Here is a 16,435-nt window from a genome sequence, read left to right as displayed (position 1 = left end):
AGAGATTGGTCACTTAGTAAGTTAATCCAACCCAGTTCACTTATTAGTGAGCTGAAAAAATTCGAACCTGATCCGACTTATCACAGATTGGTGAGTTAAATAGGTTGACTCACCGACTCACTTAATTATAAGTTTTTTTAAATAAAAAAATTATAATTTCTTTTAATTCAAATCTAAATAAATTTCATCCTAAAATAATGTTAAATTTCAAAGACAATTCAAAATAAATAAAAAATCATACAATCCAAGCGTAATCCAAAAACAAACACATAAGGCGAACAAATAAGTTTTTAATATTGATAATTTTTGTATCACTTGTCCATTCTATAATATTAGAATCTTGAATAAATAAATTCATAATATTTTTCTCTTTTGAGACTTTTTTTTATCTCATCTACAATATAAAAAAATGTTAATTAATAATATTGAAACTCAAAATAATAAATAATTAAATTAAATTAGGTGGGTTGGTGAACCAACCCGACTCATCAAGAGTTCAACTCTTGTGAGCGAGGTTCTAAGGAGTCGAGTTAAAAACTAACCTGTATAAAAAATTACATTTTTTTCAAACCCAACCTGACTAAATTGGCTCACGAGTTACTATCCATTTTTAGAGTACAATGCAAAACAAAGATTACAAGAAGATAACACTTGCTGATTTGAAGAGCCAATTTTTTTAAACAGAGGTCTTGAGTGTCCTTCACTCTTACACGCAATTTCCAACATTTCTCCTTTGTGTGTCTTGGCTTCTCACAATGGGTGCACCATATATATCTTGTTGCCCTTCCACTGAGAATCAGTCATGGGAAGATAGAAACAGAACGACAAGCTGGGCGTCACTTGCACTCGCTGAGCCTAATTGTTCATGATCGAACACTGGGCGCTTTGGTATTGTCATTCATAATATCATGGTTCTGAGGATGTGAAGCACTAATGTGGATTCTCATTGTGATATATCATCAACGTCCTTCTTTTACTCGTGACCTCATTCTGCTTCAACTAAATTCAGATGAAAACTCATTTGTGGCACGAATCGCGATCCAAATTTGGCCTCCATGCAAGACTGTGTGTAACATATGCAGATGTGGTCCTTTGTAGCATGTTGAATCTGTCTCTCTGGGGAAACTGTTATTTGTTTTACTATGTTTTGTGTTTTTCTAAGTTTGAAGGGTTTTTTTATGTTGACTGGTTATGTTTGTTGATCCATAAATTAGGCAGACTACTGCCTATAAATTAATACTCTTCAGTTCACAGAACTCATAACTCTAGAAATCATATTTAAAAACTTTACCTATGAATGGCATTTGATGCTTTTAATATATATAGTATTCAAATAAAAATAATTGATTCATTATTCCATTAAAATAGGCATTAACGCAATAAATATACTAATAAATGGTCAGAGCTTATTAAACAAGACTCATTGTTAATTTTATACATGAGAGAATCTGTGAAAACAAATTAGAATCTTCAGAGAATGCTTGGAAATGGGTTCTTTTGTTATCCTTACTTTGAACCAAATTCTTCTCGGCTAATTTGCAAGTTTCCCAGTAGTTTTCTAGAATAATAGTTTAAATAATAGGTCAATTATATTTTTTGTCCCTTGATTTTAGTTTTCTTCTTATCTTAAATATTGATCATATTAAGTCTCTATATTAAAAAAAAATGTATGAACACAATTATTTTGAATGAGGTTAATTGTTTTTAAACATGATAAAGGACAAATCATATTAGATATAGTTTCTATCAACATCTTAAAAGATTAGCGTGATTCATTGATTTTTACACCTTTAGATAAAGATAAACACATTTATGCATTTTCTAAAAGAAACTTAACCTGATCAAAGTTTAAAAAAAAAAATAAAAACCAAAATTACATAATTTTATTTAAATAACTGTAAAATCAATACAAAAGACACATTGCTAGATGACCATCTTTTGGAAAAGAAAAATTGCAAGTGATTTCGTGAAATTTGATTGCTAAATTTGAACTATGATTATATATTTATTAGTAGTTTCTAAGTATGATGTTGAAAACAAATTTTTGATTCATAATGTCCATCGATAAATGTGGATTGGTCGAAAACTGAAAACACGTAGTTCGATATACTTTTCAATTGTCTTCTTTTTACCTTCATTCTCAAAGCTCTGAGTTCTAAACAAAGAATTTTATTTCGATTTGATACTAGTTATCTGTCTTTCCAAAACATTTTTGATTTTGCGAGAAATTTTTTAATACATTGTTACATTTACCAAAAAAGTTTAATCTACCAATCATCCATGAAAACCATTTTCAAGGATCTTCCATTACTGAAGTCTCTTCTAACAATCTTTCACTTTTTTAGAATATTCCACTCATCTATTACAAAATTCATCAACAAGCACAACAGAAAGTAATCGTTCTCTACTTAAAAACATCATACTAAGAGATAACATTTTCTTAAAATAAATTAATCCAAACACAATAGATGGTATATAATAGATCACATATCTCAACCAAAATCTCACTAAATTACACTCACTTCGTGTCATTCTCAATTGTTCCGACATCCATCATTGCCATATATACTATAATAACTTCTCAGTCAAATAGTTATAACTCTTAACACCCTTTGGAATGTCACTATACATATATTATCTATGGTTAGTAATTCTGCCTATCTGTGGTTAGCATCAGCTGCAAAATGTGCTGTTGAACTCATTGTGGTCGGCCATAATGATATTTGCTCACTATATCAGTATTTTTATTCAGTGCCATTTGTCTTCCTCTCATACCTTATCCACTGTACCATTTGGTGATACATGGGGAAGAACCACATCTGTATTACTGAGAATGTGAAGTATGGTATAAGTGTTGAGATCGCCACAAAGAATGTCACAGCCCAAAAGGAAGGAGATGTGGCGAGAGTTTCAATGAAGACTTGATAAACATTTGTAGAAAATTTTGGAGGCATTGCTCCATATGCCAGGAGGAAAAGATACCAGAAAGCAATGGAACCCCAGATAAAAATATGTTGTATCAAGGTGAAATAACGTATAGCAAGTGCCATCTGCAAGTTCACCACCCAAACCACGCAGGTATACATTGTCACGCCCAGCATATCCCTTCCGGCCGTTCTTCCCTCCTCATCAAAGGCCTGAGGCTCAATTGCTTTTGTGCAGAAGAAGAATATCATTGTGGCATTAATAAATCCATTAAGCATCCAACTAAGTACTATACGCCAGCTAAAGAGGACATTTTGCACCCCTTCTTGGTATAAGATAGGAAACTGCAAAATTAAACAGAAATAACCATGAATGATCAATCACTCAGCAGATAAAACAAGTTTATGCTCGTTTAATTTACTTCAGATATAATGACCAGGGGGAATTTATCTATTACGCAACATACAAGAGACTACTGTGTTTAAACAGTATTACTAACTTTGAAATGGGATTCCTAGGTGCTGTTAATGTCAGGACAAAATTGCAACATGAAGGTGAAAGCTAAGTTGGTCTAGCAGAAATCAATGCATAGCAGTTGTACAAATTTACGCAAGAGTTTTGCTATCTTTTCTTTCCTTTTATTTGGTGAGTTTTATTGTTTTTTATTTAAATCAAAAAACAGCATTTTAACACGACAACAATGAAATATTTTGTTTCTCAAATATTAATAGAAACATGACAGCATATTAATACCTGTTTGGATCATATTTTTGTCACCGTATAAGTGACAATTAGTGTTTGAGGCAAGAAAAGAGGAAGGAGAAATGTTCTCCATTTTGGAAATGGCCATTTGAAGGGCTTGAGAATTTGAAACAAATAGTCTTAGATGTTAATCACAACTTACCTTCAGGCAGTACCTGGCAGATACATCCTGGTCAAGGACCCCAAGGGCAATTACAGGAAGTGACGAAAAGAAGACACTATAGAGAGACAAAAACCAGTCATTGTATGCAGGCTGTCCAGAGAATGATGCATACACCTCATACAAGAATAGGGTGAATCCAAATGTGATGTTCTTAAAGAAAAAATAGCATATCTGCCAGAAGAATAAAAAAGTTAATACAACCATTAAAGCTTTCAGATCAGAACATCCTTCACGGCCTAAATCTATAGAATGGTGAGATCCAGTTTGAGTGGCAATACCATTGATGACATCCTCCGGTAACACCAATGTCCATGTACAAGAAGTAATCTTTCCAAATACTTGAACTGCGCAATTGCAATATCACTAGACATGACGGCCTAGGGGAAAAAGGATACAAATCAAAAACTTTTGCTAAGACAGGATATGAACGTGAAAAATCAATCTTAAATATTGAATAGTATGCCAATTTTTTGGATACCTGCATTCCTTCGACGCCACTGATTCCAATCCCTACGTCTGCTTCTTGAAGCATTCCGACATCATTAGCTCCATCACCAATAGCTAATGTTGTTTTACCAGTTCCAGATTTGACCAGTCTAGTAACCTTGAGAGGAACCAATAATAATAAAATACTTTTAAGAGCTAGCTAGAATAATCATCAGATTAACAAAAAATATATAACATGCCAAACAGAGGGATGCAGAACAGGCTTAAAAATACCAGAGCCTTCTGCTTTGGCGATGAACGGCAGCAGATAACAGATGCACAATGACTTGCAAGCTCTAGAAACATGTTTTTCATATTATCCTCTAGAGCATATGTTAGTGATTTTCCATCAATGATCAGAGCAAATGTCTGCTGGCAAGTCCCTCTGGATGCAAAAAGCAGTTGAGCACCTTCAGATAGCTGATGATGCACACTTTCCCTTGATACCTAAAAACATGAGTAAGCCTATAAATATCAGCACCGAAATTTCAAATACACAGGTTCTCTAAGATGCTTTAAGCTAAAGCCTGATGTGTTGATATTTTTTTTACTAGTCATAGGAGCTAAAGTATGAAATATTGATTTTGAGGAACACATCGCATGCTCTAGAACTCCTGTTTCCTAATATCTAAACCAGTAGCTCCAAAATCCTAGGTTGTTCACGTGACTTGTGAGCTTAAGGAAAGAATTCATGGAGAAACATGTGTATGGGTATTCCAGTATTTGAAAGAAATAACATGCATGGGAAGCTGATTCATACCGAGCAACACTTCAACAAAATGCAAATTACATAGAGCAACTTGGAACTGAACATGGAAACACGAAAGTATGTGCCTAACAGCTGTGGGAGGATAGCAATTCTAAGGCAGCTTCAAATTAAGTATGGTCTGGCTATACAGAGACGATGAGAGAATACTGCAAGTATTAGCTTAGTGGAGGTTGGCTTTGGTAGAGATCTCATGTACTCAAATTCCTAGAAAAAAGACGTGTTCATTCTTTCTCTAATTTCTAACTGGTACCTGACAGAAACTTTGACATCAAGCAACCAACCCCTTCCAAAGAGATAAAGAAAAGTTTGAGAGGGAAAGAAAGAAGAAAAGGAAAGAAACAGAATAAAAAAACCTATAATATCGATTAAGGGTTAAAAAAACTAAGCAACAGACAAGCATGCATTGTCTTTTTCTATCTTCTGGAAGGAAAAATGTAAAACTCCATATAAAAGCAGTTATTGTAAAGCCACTTTATTCCCAAAACTTGAATGTACTAATCCATGAATTATAAATTTAATTGTCAGCATTGTAAAGCACATTCACCCAAAATAAACTCGATGAAAGAAGATCTTATGAGAATTTAGAATATTTTAAGAGAACCATCTTGTTATATGTTCAATGTAATTACGTGGAGCCTTCGATATGCAAACTACATCTATACATTTATTTTACCTTCACAACAGCCATCTTGTCTCCAACCTTTTCTAACGCTTGAATTTCTGGAATATCCAAATGAATTATAATTTGTTTCATTCCTTGTCTAAGCAAGCGACAAGAGAAACTGCATTTGAAAATTATGTCAAACACAAAATCCAACATAAAAAAAAAACATAATCACAATATTGTACCCAATATTGATGGCAGTCTCCATTTTATCTCCAGTCAAAACCCAAACCTTAATCTTAGCTTGGGCTAGCTTGTCGATACAATCAGGAACCTAGCAAAACAATATTGTTAGGCTTATTATCGGAGTCGCATTCCAATGGATATATCTTCATATGTTAACATTTTTTTCTAAACTACCCCATTTTGGAGCTTGTCCTCTACAGCAGTGGCACCAAGAAGGATTAGATTCCTCTCAATCGTATCCAATAATTCTTCAATCAGTGTTTCCCGGTCTTCTGAGACTGAATTTTTTACTTCAGACAATTTACCATCAAACTCCTTGTATTCTTCTTCATCAAGTTCACGATAAGAAAGAATTAGAGTCCTTAGACCTGCATCAGCATATTGATGCACATGTTCCATTGTTTTCTCTTCAAACGTCCTCCCATTGTTGGCAAGCCTTTCAAACATGACACTGCATGAAAATATAAGGCATGTTAATAGGTTGAATGCTCAGTTAAGAACTCCAAAGTATTGAAGGCTATAAATAATTTAATCACAGACCTGTCAGCACCTTTAGAGAGTAGTAAAATTCTCCCTTCTTCATCTTTCACTATCACTGACATTCGCTTCCTTGAACTACTAAACTCTAAAACATTGAGAAGCTTGTATGTCCTGTTAATTGAAATTAATCTGACCCAGTCAAAATTAATTACTTCACATGAAGAAAGTAAACTCAAAAACACAAATAATTATAAATAATAATTGAATTAGGAATAATCTATTTTAAGTAGTAAAGAAATTGTTATTTCTCACATCCTCACTTCTGTAGCTTATAAAGACAAATTTATTAGTAATTGAGGTAGAAATTAAAACATATTAAGAACTAAGATAATTAAAAGTATATCATCTAATTGGGGATAAGTAAAAGGTAAGTTAAATTTTACTAATTGTGGTTTTATGAATCCCATATTATTGCTGGAATTTGGAATTTGGTTCATCCTTCGTTCAACTAACAGTTATCCTAAAATTCTATAACCAATCTCATCTGAATCTGTTAGAAATTTAAGTCCCTATAATTCATAGTTGTTGCTTACATTTTCCTTTTCCTTTGAGACCTTTGCCACTTTTCTAATGCATGGGCCTTAGCTTTTCCCAGACACACAGGACCCAGCTTTCCAAATGCACTGGCTTCGGTGTTTTCCGAGATGTACTGACTCTAGCTTCTCCCGAATGCATTTGCCCCTGACTATTTTCAGATGACTGGTCCCAACTTTTTCTCAATTTTATGTTTTTTATTTTTAATTTGCGGGGAAGTTAATTATTTTCTTGTGACAAGATAAAAGCTTCGTAAACTTCAACTTATGGACAAGTGTTAGAAATATAAGAAACATTTGAAGGTATTAGATCTTATAATATTTAGAGTATCTACGAAGATCTGACACGGTTATTCTTCTTGTATGTTTTGATTTGCTTCCTTATTTAATTAGAATCTCTATTAAGAATATCTTATCAGAATCAGATTTATTAGAATAAAAAAAATAATGTCTATGGGAATAAAATCTACTACAATTATTTGTATTTATTGCAATCAATTACATGAAATGGACTTTATTGTGTAGTTCATACACACGATGTTCAGCATTTCTTCCATCTATTTTTGTCTCTTTCAACAACCACAATTAAGCTAACTTTCCAACACTCTCCCTCATGCTTGTGACTATCGAACTGAAGTGTAGCAATGCAGGTGACCAACAATGGACCTTGGATAAATTCTAATATCATCTTAGAGCTTGGGCTTGAGCCTTATTTAACCTCAAAAACTTGCTCAAGTGGTCAAGGTTTCCACCACGTATACACTCTATTTTATTTAAGTCATATCTCTAGTCAATGTAAAATAATCTCCCTGGAGGCCAAAATTAAGACAACCCCCCAATTGACCACAATTAAAGCAGGCTGGGAGTGACTGCAATTAAGACAATTTTCCAACAATCCCCTCCCGCCCAAGGCTACCATCCTAGAGTGTTGCAATGAAGATGGCCTAACCATAGATCTACAATAATTCTAACACCATCTTAAAATTTGCGCTTAGGACCAGACGATAAGCGTTACATTATTTTTGGTCAACAAAAGTATCCACTCATTTTCAGCTAATTAAGTCACACACTTGGTAATTACTGTAGTTGTAATAGTAAAAGTGTACAAAGTGAAATATTCAAAGCCTGGTAAACCTTGCTAAATTTTACAATTTTTATATGATACAATTAGCCGCTCTCAAAATAATAACAAGACGGTTAGATATATTATATTTATTTTATATTTATCTTTTATTTTTAGTTTGTTTGTTATTATTTCTTATTTATATTTTGGACTTAGTCCATATTTCTTCAGAGGACCCTATGTCAACACACAAGGGAGATTAATCACTATAAAAAAAAAAAATTGAATATAATGAAAATTATATATGGGATTAATCTTCCTTGTGTGTTGAATATATACCTAGAGTCCTCTATTTATAATAGAAAAAATATGAGCTAAGCCCAAAATACAAATAAGAAATAATAACAAACTAACTAAAGATAAAAGATAAATATAAAATAAAGATAATATATCTAACACCCCCGTCAAGTTGGAGTATACGATTGTATGAACCAAGCTTGGAATAAACTGTATTTCAAATATATGATTTGATTTAAGTGGTGTGCAGCAAACATATGTGCAATCCCAGGTCGACAAACAACTAACAACCGCTTATGGATTGGACAGTGGTGGACAACTGCGAAACTTCAACTAGTACCATAAAACTTCAAGTAGAATGACTTTGAGAAAGGAGATGTCCATAAAAGTGGATGATGACCAACAATGGTAGAGAGCGACAAACTACAATACTAAATTGCCATCACTGATTGATGGGGCCTGTAGTGGCTAAAAGCGACAAAATTACAGGGACTGAACTGCCATCAAGTAAGGATGGGGCCTACAGAGGACAAACTGCAGGGATTGCCATCTCTGACTGGTGGGACTTGCAGTGGCTAGAAACATACTCCCCCTCACCGCGAACGGCGAAAATGACGACGCGCTGATGACAATTCGTGAAAGTGGAAGATCATGATGGTCTCCATTATTCATCAAAGCACCCAAAAAAAGATCTGACAAAGGGTTGGTGAAATTGTTGACTAAGATTTTGAATCTCACCAAAAAATAGACTCCCTGAGCAACCTTCAACCCATGACTTTGGTATTGAAATTCCTTGGTGTTAACCATCGACTGTCCTTGGAGACCTTTAAATAAATGACACCCAACAGGAGCATCACAGTTGCCTAGGTCTAAGTTACAACCACCAAAATCATTGGTGGTGCAGAAAGCCCTTCAAAAGAAGCACAAACAACAACAACACGACTTGCTTGGCTATTGCCACTACTCCCTCGCCAATGCGACGAAGTGGAAACACGAGGTGCGATGGGTGGAATCTGTGGCTGGCACACCTGGAGGAGAATCTAGGGCCGAGCTGGATCGTCATCGACCCGAGGCGAAACTTGCAGCGAATCTAGTGAGAAGGAAAGAAAACGAAGATGCTGCTATGGAGGGAGCGATGGTGGTCTAGCGTGGCGCGGTGTGATTCCGACACCAAGAAAGTGGCGCGTGACAAACACGCATCCGAGGGCAGCTGGAATCGTCGAACTAAAATGTGCTGACAAAGACGACGGCGGACGGCGGTGGACGGCCAACAGTTGACGGTCGGCGGTGGATGGCCGACGGACAGCAGCACCGGACAGATGGTACGAGACAAAAGAAACTTGTTTCAAAAATACTGAAGAAGGGCCAGGTCAGGCATTACAAGCTTGATCTTGAGGCTGAGAAAGACAAGATTACTCATTAAGGTATTTCAGAAAATATGAGATTTTTAAGGTCACTGGTGGCACTGCAATAGAGTAGGAAGAGACTCAGACAACCTGCTCTGATACCAAGTTGAATATAGTGAAAATTATATATGGGATTAATCTCCCTTGTGTATTGAATATACACGGGTCCTCTATTTATAATAGAAGAAATATGGGCTAAGCCCAAAATACAAATAAAAAATAATAACAAACTAATTAAAGATAAAATATAAATTTAAAATAAAGATAATATATCTAACAGATACATTGAGAAGCATTATTTTTTCAATATACGATATTTCAAGCAAACTACCTAAATATTAGAAAAAGATTATTTCTTTTACAATACTAGTGTCCTTGAAGTTCAGTTTTAAGTGTCAAAGCTTTAGGCCAAGTGTTTAAGCCAACAATTCTTGTACAGGACAATTAGTGAGAGAGAAGTATCTAACACCAGTTGGATATTTTTAATGTCAATGACAAAAAAGTGTCAACATTCTAACAACACAAGTAGGAAGAGTTTCCATGATTTATAGCTTCTTCACTAATACCCACGTACACATTGAATTCACAACATGATCCCTAATTTCAAATACCATAATCAATAATAAATAAACATGCAGAAAGGAAAAAATTGCTTTGACCACAGTACCATATGAGGAAGGTAAGACTTTAGGATCCACATACATAATTGTAAGCCAAGGTTACAAATCACCTATGCTATACACAACTTTAGAATAGTAGGTGAATAGTAAATAGCAACACACAATAACACTTTCCTTCCAACATCTTTTTTCATATTGGATGAAATTCATGTGCATCCCAGTTGTATAATGAAAACCAGTGTCATCTCCCACTGTGAATTTGGTCTCAACAGATGGCGTCAGATAAGAGAATCACCCACATTTTGAGATTCACGTGAATTTCACCAATTAGAAAGACTGTGTCATTGTAATATTACTAATATTTCTCATGATAGGTTGGCCAATCCATGAACTGAAAAGTATCACTATCAGACTCCACATTCCTGGATAGCCAAATGATTACCGAGAAACAGAATATAGAATTGCTACCCAAAATTTTGTATTGAAAATTAACCATTAGCATCATATGACAAGTTACTAGGTACCTGCATGTGCCTTTCCCAATGAAAATTAATCCTAAAATATTTTAAGTAGATTAGGATAGGAAAAATGCAGCAGTCAAAATATCAAGATCATAAACAGACAAAGCAATTGAAAACAGCTGACCTTTCAACTTCATTACCAGAAACAGGATCCAACTCATACGTTGACAAGCAATTCTGGGTCCTTTTGTAGAATTTAAAACCAACTTCACTTGCAGCAATCACAAATGCTGCTTCATCTGGAGATTCAGCCTCATATGAGACATTTCCTGTTTCTTCATCCATTTCTGGTATGGCAGTATGACAAATTGCCAATAAGCGAAAAAACTTTTGTATAACATCAGCAAAAGGCTCATTAACCCAGTTCCCATTCATTATCCTTTCGTCTGTAAAATTAAAACCTTTGATAGGCTCTTTTCTACCTGGAGAGTCCCCCTTTTCATTAGATTTTGATTTTAGACCATTAATATGCTCATGAAGAATAGGTGAACCGTTACTTCTTCCGGTGACTTGCTCAACCTCTGTTACACCATGACCATAAGCTACCCCAGCAACAGAACATTTGATGAACTCCATTGAGTTGCAGGTCAGAGTCCCAGTTTTATCAGAAAGTATTGTGTCAACTTGGCCTAGTTCCTCATTCAAGTTTGAAGTACGAGCACGAGCTGGTTTGTCTGCTTCTTCATAGTACATGTGGATATCTTGATTGATGAAGATGCTCTGAAGGACTTTGACAATTTCTATTGAGAAATACAGAGAGATAGGAATAAAGAAGTTATATAACATTAAGGCTGTTAAAGAATGAAATATAGCAGCTGCAGCTGCTCTCTCTGGATCAAAGAAAATTGTGGAACTATCTGGTCTTAGATACCATCTTTTCATCAACCCATTTTTCAGGTCTCCTTTGGTTATGATGCCAAAGATAATAGATCCAACAAATGCAATTAGAAATAAAACACAAAACAAGAAGTAGATAATCTTATCCATCTTCTTCTCAATTTTGCTTCTTTTCGAAGGAGGATCAGTGGAGTTTTGAATAACCTTTGTGTCATGACCGGTAAAGATGACGGCTCCAAACACATAGTCTGTATTGCGAAGTTTGGAGTCTCTTAGAAGAAGTTGCTGAGCAGAAAGAGGGTACTTTTGCTCTTCAAACTCCATGCTTCCAACAAAAGAATACAGATTTGCATTTGGGTCCTCACATTTGATGACAGCTCTAAAATCACATATTTTGAAGTCCTCCTGTAAGGAAGAAGTTACATCCAACCCTTGTTTTAATTTCAAATTTGTTTCACCATCCAAGTTCATGGTCTCAACATAGCATACTGCATCCTCATAACTGGAGGAAAGCAGTAGGAGGTCAGCAGGGAAGAATTCATCCTTCATTATCTTCACTATATTCCCTACTCTCAGATTCTTCCATTCAGTATATTCAAAAATGCCATCACCTTTATGCAATATAACTCTTCTATTGTTCACCTCAATATCCTGTAGAAGCATGCCATTAGCTAAAATATATACCCTGAATTGATAGCTTGCCATATATAGGGAATATTGTAGTAGAATTACGAATAAATAGACACTGTTTTGGAATTTTATATATCTGACTATACTGTCATTATAAAAACTATTAAATACTCTTCATGTTCAGCTAGAAATTGACATATCTAGGAGTCTAAGAGATTCTTTTCCAACAACTTATTCCATTGGTTTAAACACATAACTAGAATAGAGCTGTCTGTTGTAGGTCATGAAAATTGATATTCAATTTCTGTCCTCATATTCAATAAAGCTACTGTGAAATAGAATCTTCCTTAAATTTTACAAAACACTTGTATAGCTCAGTAAAAGCTATTGACATCATTTACGCTATTAAACATTATATGTCTCAGAGATTTCATGAGTAGTTTTAAATCCTGGACGAACAGCTACGCCTAGTGGCTGGCACCAGAAATACTATAGCACCATAGCTACTATTTTGAATTTTCTAAACATTTGTATAGTGTATGCTATATACATATAAATTCTAAAATTCATAAAGAACGTACTGAAAAAACAAAGGCATTCATAATTAACAACAAAATATAATAGGTGTTTCAAACAAAACATTCAAGTAAATATAAAAAAAATACAAGTTTCCTACTAGAAAGGAATCATCAATTATCAATCGTGGTCTTTCAAATTCAAGTCTTCTTTATCATTTTCATTACTACAATTGAAATGCTTAAAAAAGCATTAATGTATCTCTTCAGAGAGCTTTAGCACAGCTATAGCCATGCTATTTAACCTGCTAAGACCACTTTGCTAAGGCAGCCCCTGTAGCAAGCAAGGGCCTCTTTGCACCACTATGCAGCTATAGTGGCGGTATAGCTCTCTATTAAAAACACCTGATTTCATAGACAGTAAGTTGCAAAATAAATGTAAATACATTCAAACACAAGAGGAGACCACAGACCAACGTTAAGAAGAGAAGACCAGTATAATTCAATTTGACTCTACATACTCATGCTGCATAGTTAAAGAAATTTACTTTATAAAAAAAATTACCTGCTTTTTCCTGCGCCAGTCTTCAATACCCTCTTTCACCATAGTTGCCCCAATGATGATAGAGAGTGGAAGGATAGCACTGACAGCAGTATAAGGAGTAAGCTTTGTGAAGGCCAAGATCCCAGCCACCAAGAAATAGAAATTAGCCACCCTCCTAAACTGCTCAAAAAGTGACTTTGGCAAGAAAGTAGCAACCGTGTATTTTGTGGACCTAACAGAATTATCAGCATAATTCAAAACCCCTACCTCAAACCTATCAGGTTCATTGCAGAAAACAACCCTGGAATGACCATGTCCCCCAATCCGCGAATGTTCTCTCTTCAAGGTTGTTCTACCACAAGCAAATGAGTAGATCTTGCTAAACTTAAGCTTTATCATACTCCTCTTTCTCCCACCCCTCATCTTCTTCTATCTAAATGGTATAAGTGATTGATCCAAATTCCAAAATGATAGCAATAATAAAGGCAACAAGGGTCAATAAGGTGGACTAATTACTCTTCCCAATCCCTGAAGCAAAGTCCAACACTAGCAGACAAATCGGTAACCTTACCTAGTCTTAAAAAGCAACTTCCCTAACCACTATGCTTGAAAAGGAACTGAGTGTCACTAGTCAACAAACAAAAACATCACAACCACACAAAAATCGGAACCCCTTTTGGCCTTTTGCCACAAAACTACGCAATCTTGGCCACGAAGGAACGGAAAGTGAAGAACGGAAGAGAAACAAAAGAGGAAGTTTAAAGGATAAAACCTATGTTCTGTTGGGGACAAGCAATGTGAAGTGTACTTCGACAAGTGTGGGATGGTTTACGTAACTGGGTCACGAAAAGAAGGAAGCTTGGAGTTTGGCATGTTAGGAAGGTGCATTTCATATCAAATGCTGCTACTTTCTAACGTTATCGAACAGCACCGTGCCAAGAGAAAATTGAGGTAATATCGTTGTTGTGTCGGCATAGAAGCAAACACCAGAGAGAGAGAGAGAGAGAGAGAGAGAGAGGACTGACCCATTTCCTTCGGATTTTGATACACTCGGGCCGCTTTTGTTTTTAAATGTTTTTTTAATAATGAAAAAATTTTGTTATTAGTTTTAATAACTTAAATTAATTTGATTTTAGCTTGTCGTTGCTCTATTTTAATTTCTAATCAACAACTTAATATGTTTTAATAATTAAATGTAAGAATTAAAATTAAATAAATTAAGGTTTCACAGAAATTAAAATAAATTTTTCATATTAAAAAAATGTAAAACATATTCAATATTTTCCAGTTAAATTATTCCGCGCGACAGCTTTATGTATATACGTATTTCTCGGAACTAATTTTATACATTTGGATAAATCTGAACTCATTTAATGTTATAGAATAATAGATACCTAGATATGACCAAAAAATTATGCGACGGCGATCTTTCATCCCTATGATTCTATTGGAAGTACATATTTCAACATTGTCAATACAATAATAAATAATAAATTATGAGCATTGATATCTAAAAAGTATTGAAACATTATTATTTGAAATATATAGCATCATATTATAATCTTATAGCTATGTCTTAAAACTCTATAAGCACTTTGTTTCACTTATAGTAAATTTTTATAGTTTTCTTATCTATCTTTATTTATTTAATATAGATAGATAAAAAAATAAGTTTACCAATCTGTATCATCAAAAGTGGTAATATCATAAGTGTGTTATTAATATATGATCAATATATTCCATCATGCATCACTAACACATCTGAACAAAAAGATTAAATTGTTAATATTAAAAATAATTAAACAATATTAAAAAGAAACTTAAAAATAATAATGGGATGGAAGAAATTATTAAATTTACAAAAGTATATATTTTATCTAAATTTTAAATAAAATTTAATATCAATTAGTTATTTTTAATTAAAAAGAGTGTGAGGTTTTAAGTGAAAATATCTATAGAAATGAAACTAAATTTATTCAAACATGTAATAGACTATAAGAAAATTATTAAATAACAATTCATTTTAGAGACCAGATTAATTAATCATTATATTAACTAAGTTAGATATCATTTATAGACTAAAATTTATTAGTATCTAAAATGGTCTTCCTAATTTGTGAATTAAATTCTAAATTGGTTTTAACATTAATTAAAAAATTTTTAAATATTCACTATGATTGATTACAAATTAATCTCTAATTTTAAATTAGAGACTAATTTAAACATTAATTTTCTGGTAGCTAAAACCTTGATAGAAAACAACTTGGACTTTATTCATAAACTAATTATATTTTTTTATTCATAATAGACCAATAATTTTAATTTATGATATGAAATTATTTAATATAGTGACTAATTATCTCTGGTCTCTAAAAATGATTATTATTTAATGATTTTTTTTAATGTTAAGAGATAAAGAAAAAAAAACTCAATATACTTATATATTATAACAACATTAGTACAATCAATCTATCTAAAAACTTTATCAACATTTTATATAAAAGTAACATATCACTTTATTCGTGATTTTGATGTTCAGAAAAATATTTTTGAATTTGAGTTTTTTAAGACACGTTATTAATAAGTTGATATCTTCACTAAGGCTTTGTTCACTTGAATGGATTTTGGGGAGAGTGATTGAATGGATTTGAGATGATTTGAAGACAATTTTTTTTTTTTGTTTATTTGAGTGGATTTGGAGGTAATTGAGGATAGATTTGGAAGTAAGGTTTGTGAGAATTAGTGTATGATTTGATTGATATGACAGATTAAAAAAATTTATTTCCAAATTCATTCTCACTTACCTCGAAATCTACTTAAATAAACAACAAAAAAATTTACCTTCAAATCCTCTCAAATCTATTCAATCATTCTCCCCCAAATCCATTCAAATGAACAAGGGGTAAAGGATTGGGTAAAGGATTGTTTATAGAACATTTTGATTTTATTAAGTCAAATTTGAATTTGATTGAAT

At 33.6% G+C, this 16,435-nt stretch overlaps 1 protein-coding gene across 1 annotated transcript; it reads right to left on the bottom strand.

Moving 5' to 3' along the window:
* Positions 1-2,420: 2,420 nt before the first annotated feature.
* LOC124841077 (putative phospholipid-transporting ATPase 9) lies at positions 2,421-14,484 on the bottom strand. Its single transcript, XM_088114280.1, has 11 exons — positions 13,483-14,484; positions 11,060-12,423; positions 6,496-6,606; positions 6,130-6,406; positions 5,955-6,043; positions 5,779-5,887; positions 4,571-4,783; positions 4,329-4,454; positions 4,129-4,227; positions 3,830-4,021; positions 2,421-3,269 (listed from the first exon to the last, which is right to left on the bottom strand). Exons 1-11 carry the CDS (start codon positions 13,882-13,884, stop codon positions 2,745-2,747), a joined length of 3,507 nt encoding a protein of 1,168 aa, XP_087970406.1. The 5' UTR covers positions 13,885-14,484; the 3' UTR covers positions 2,421-2,744.
* Positions 14,485-16,435: the final 1,951 nt, after the last annotated feature.

The sequence above is a fragment of the Vigna umbellata genome, chromosome 4, assembly GCF_029865625.1.
Source record: "Vigna umbellata cultivar VRB3 chromosome 4, Vumbellata_1.0, whole genome shotgun sequence".
Classification (NCBI taxonomy): domain Eukaryota; kingdom Viridiplantae; phylum Streptophyta; class Magnoliopsida; order Fabales; family Fabaceae; genus Vigna; species Vigna umbellata.
The sequence above is the reverse complement of the archived record's forward strand: the minus strand, read 5'-3'. Positions and strand labels throughout refer to the sequence as shown.

Coding starts and splice junctions, on each gene's coding strand:
- LOC124841077 (XM_088114280.1), bottom strand. CDS start 13,884: ATGAGGGGTGGGAGAAAGAGGAGTATGATAAAGCTTAAGTTTAGCAAG. Junction 6,044..6,129: donor AGGACAAGCTCCAAAATGGG/GTAGTTTAGAAA, acceptor TTGTTTTGCTAG/GTTCCTGATTGTATCGACAA. Junction 3,270..3,829: donor CTGCCAGGTACTGCCTGAAG/GTAAGTTGTGAT, acceptor TTAATTTTGCAG/TTTCCTATCTTATACCAAGA.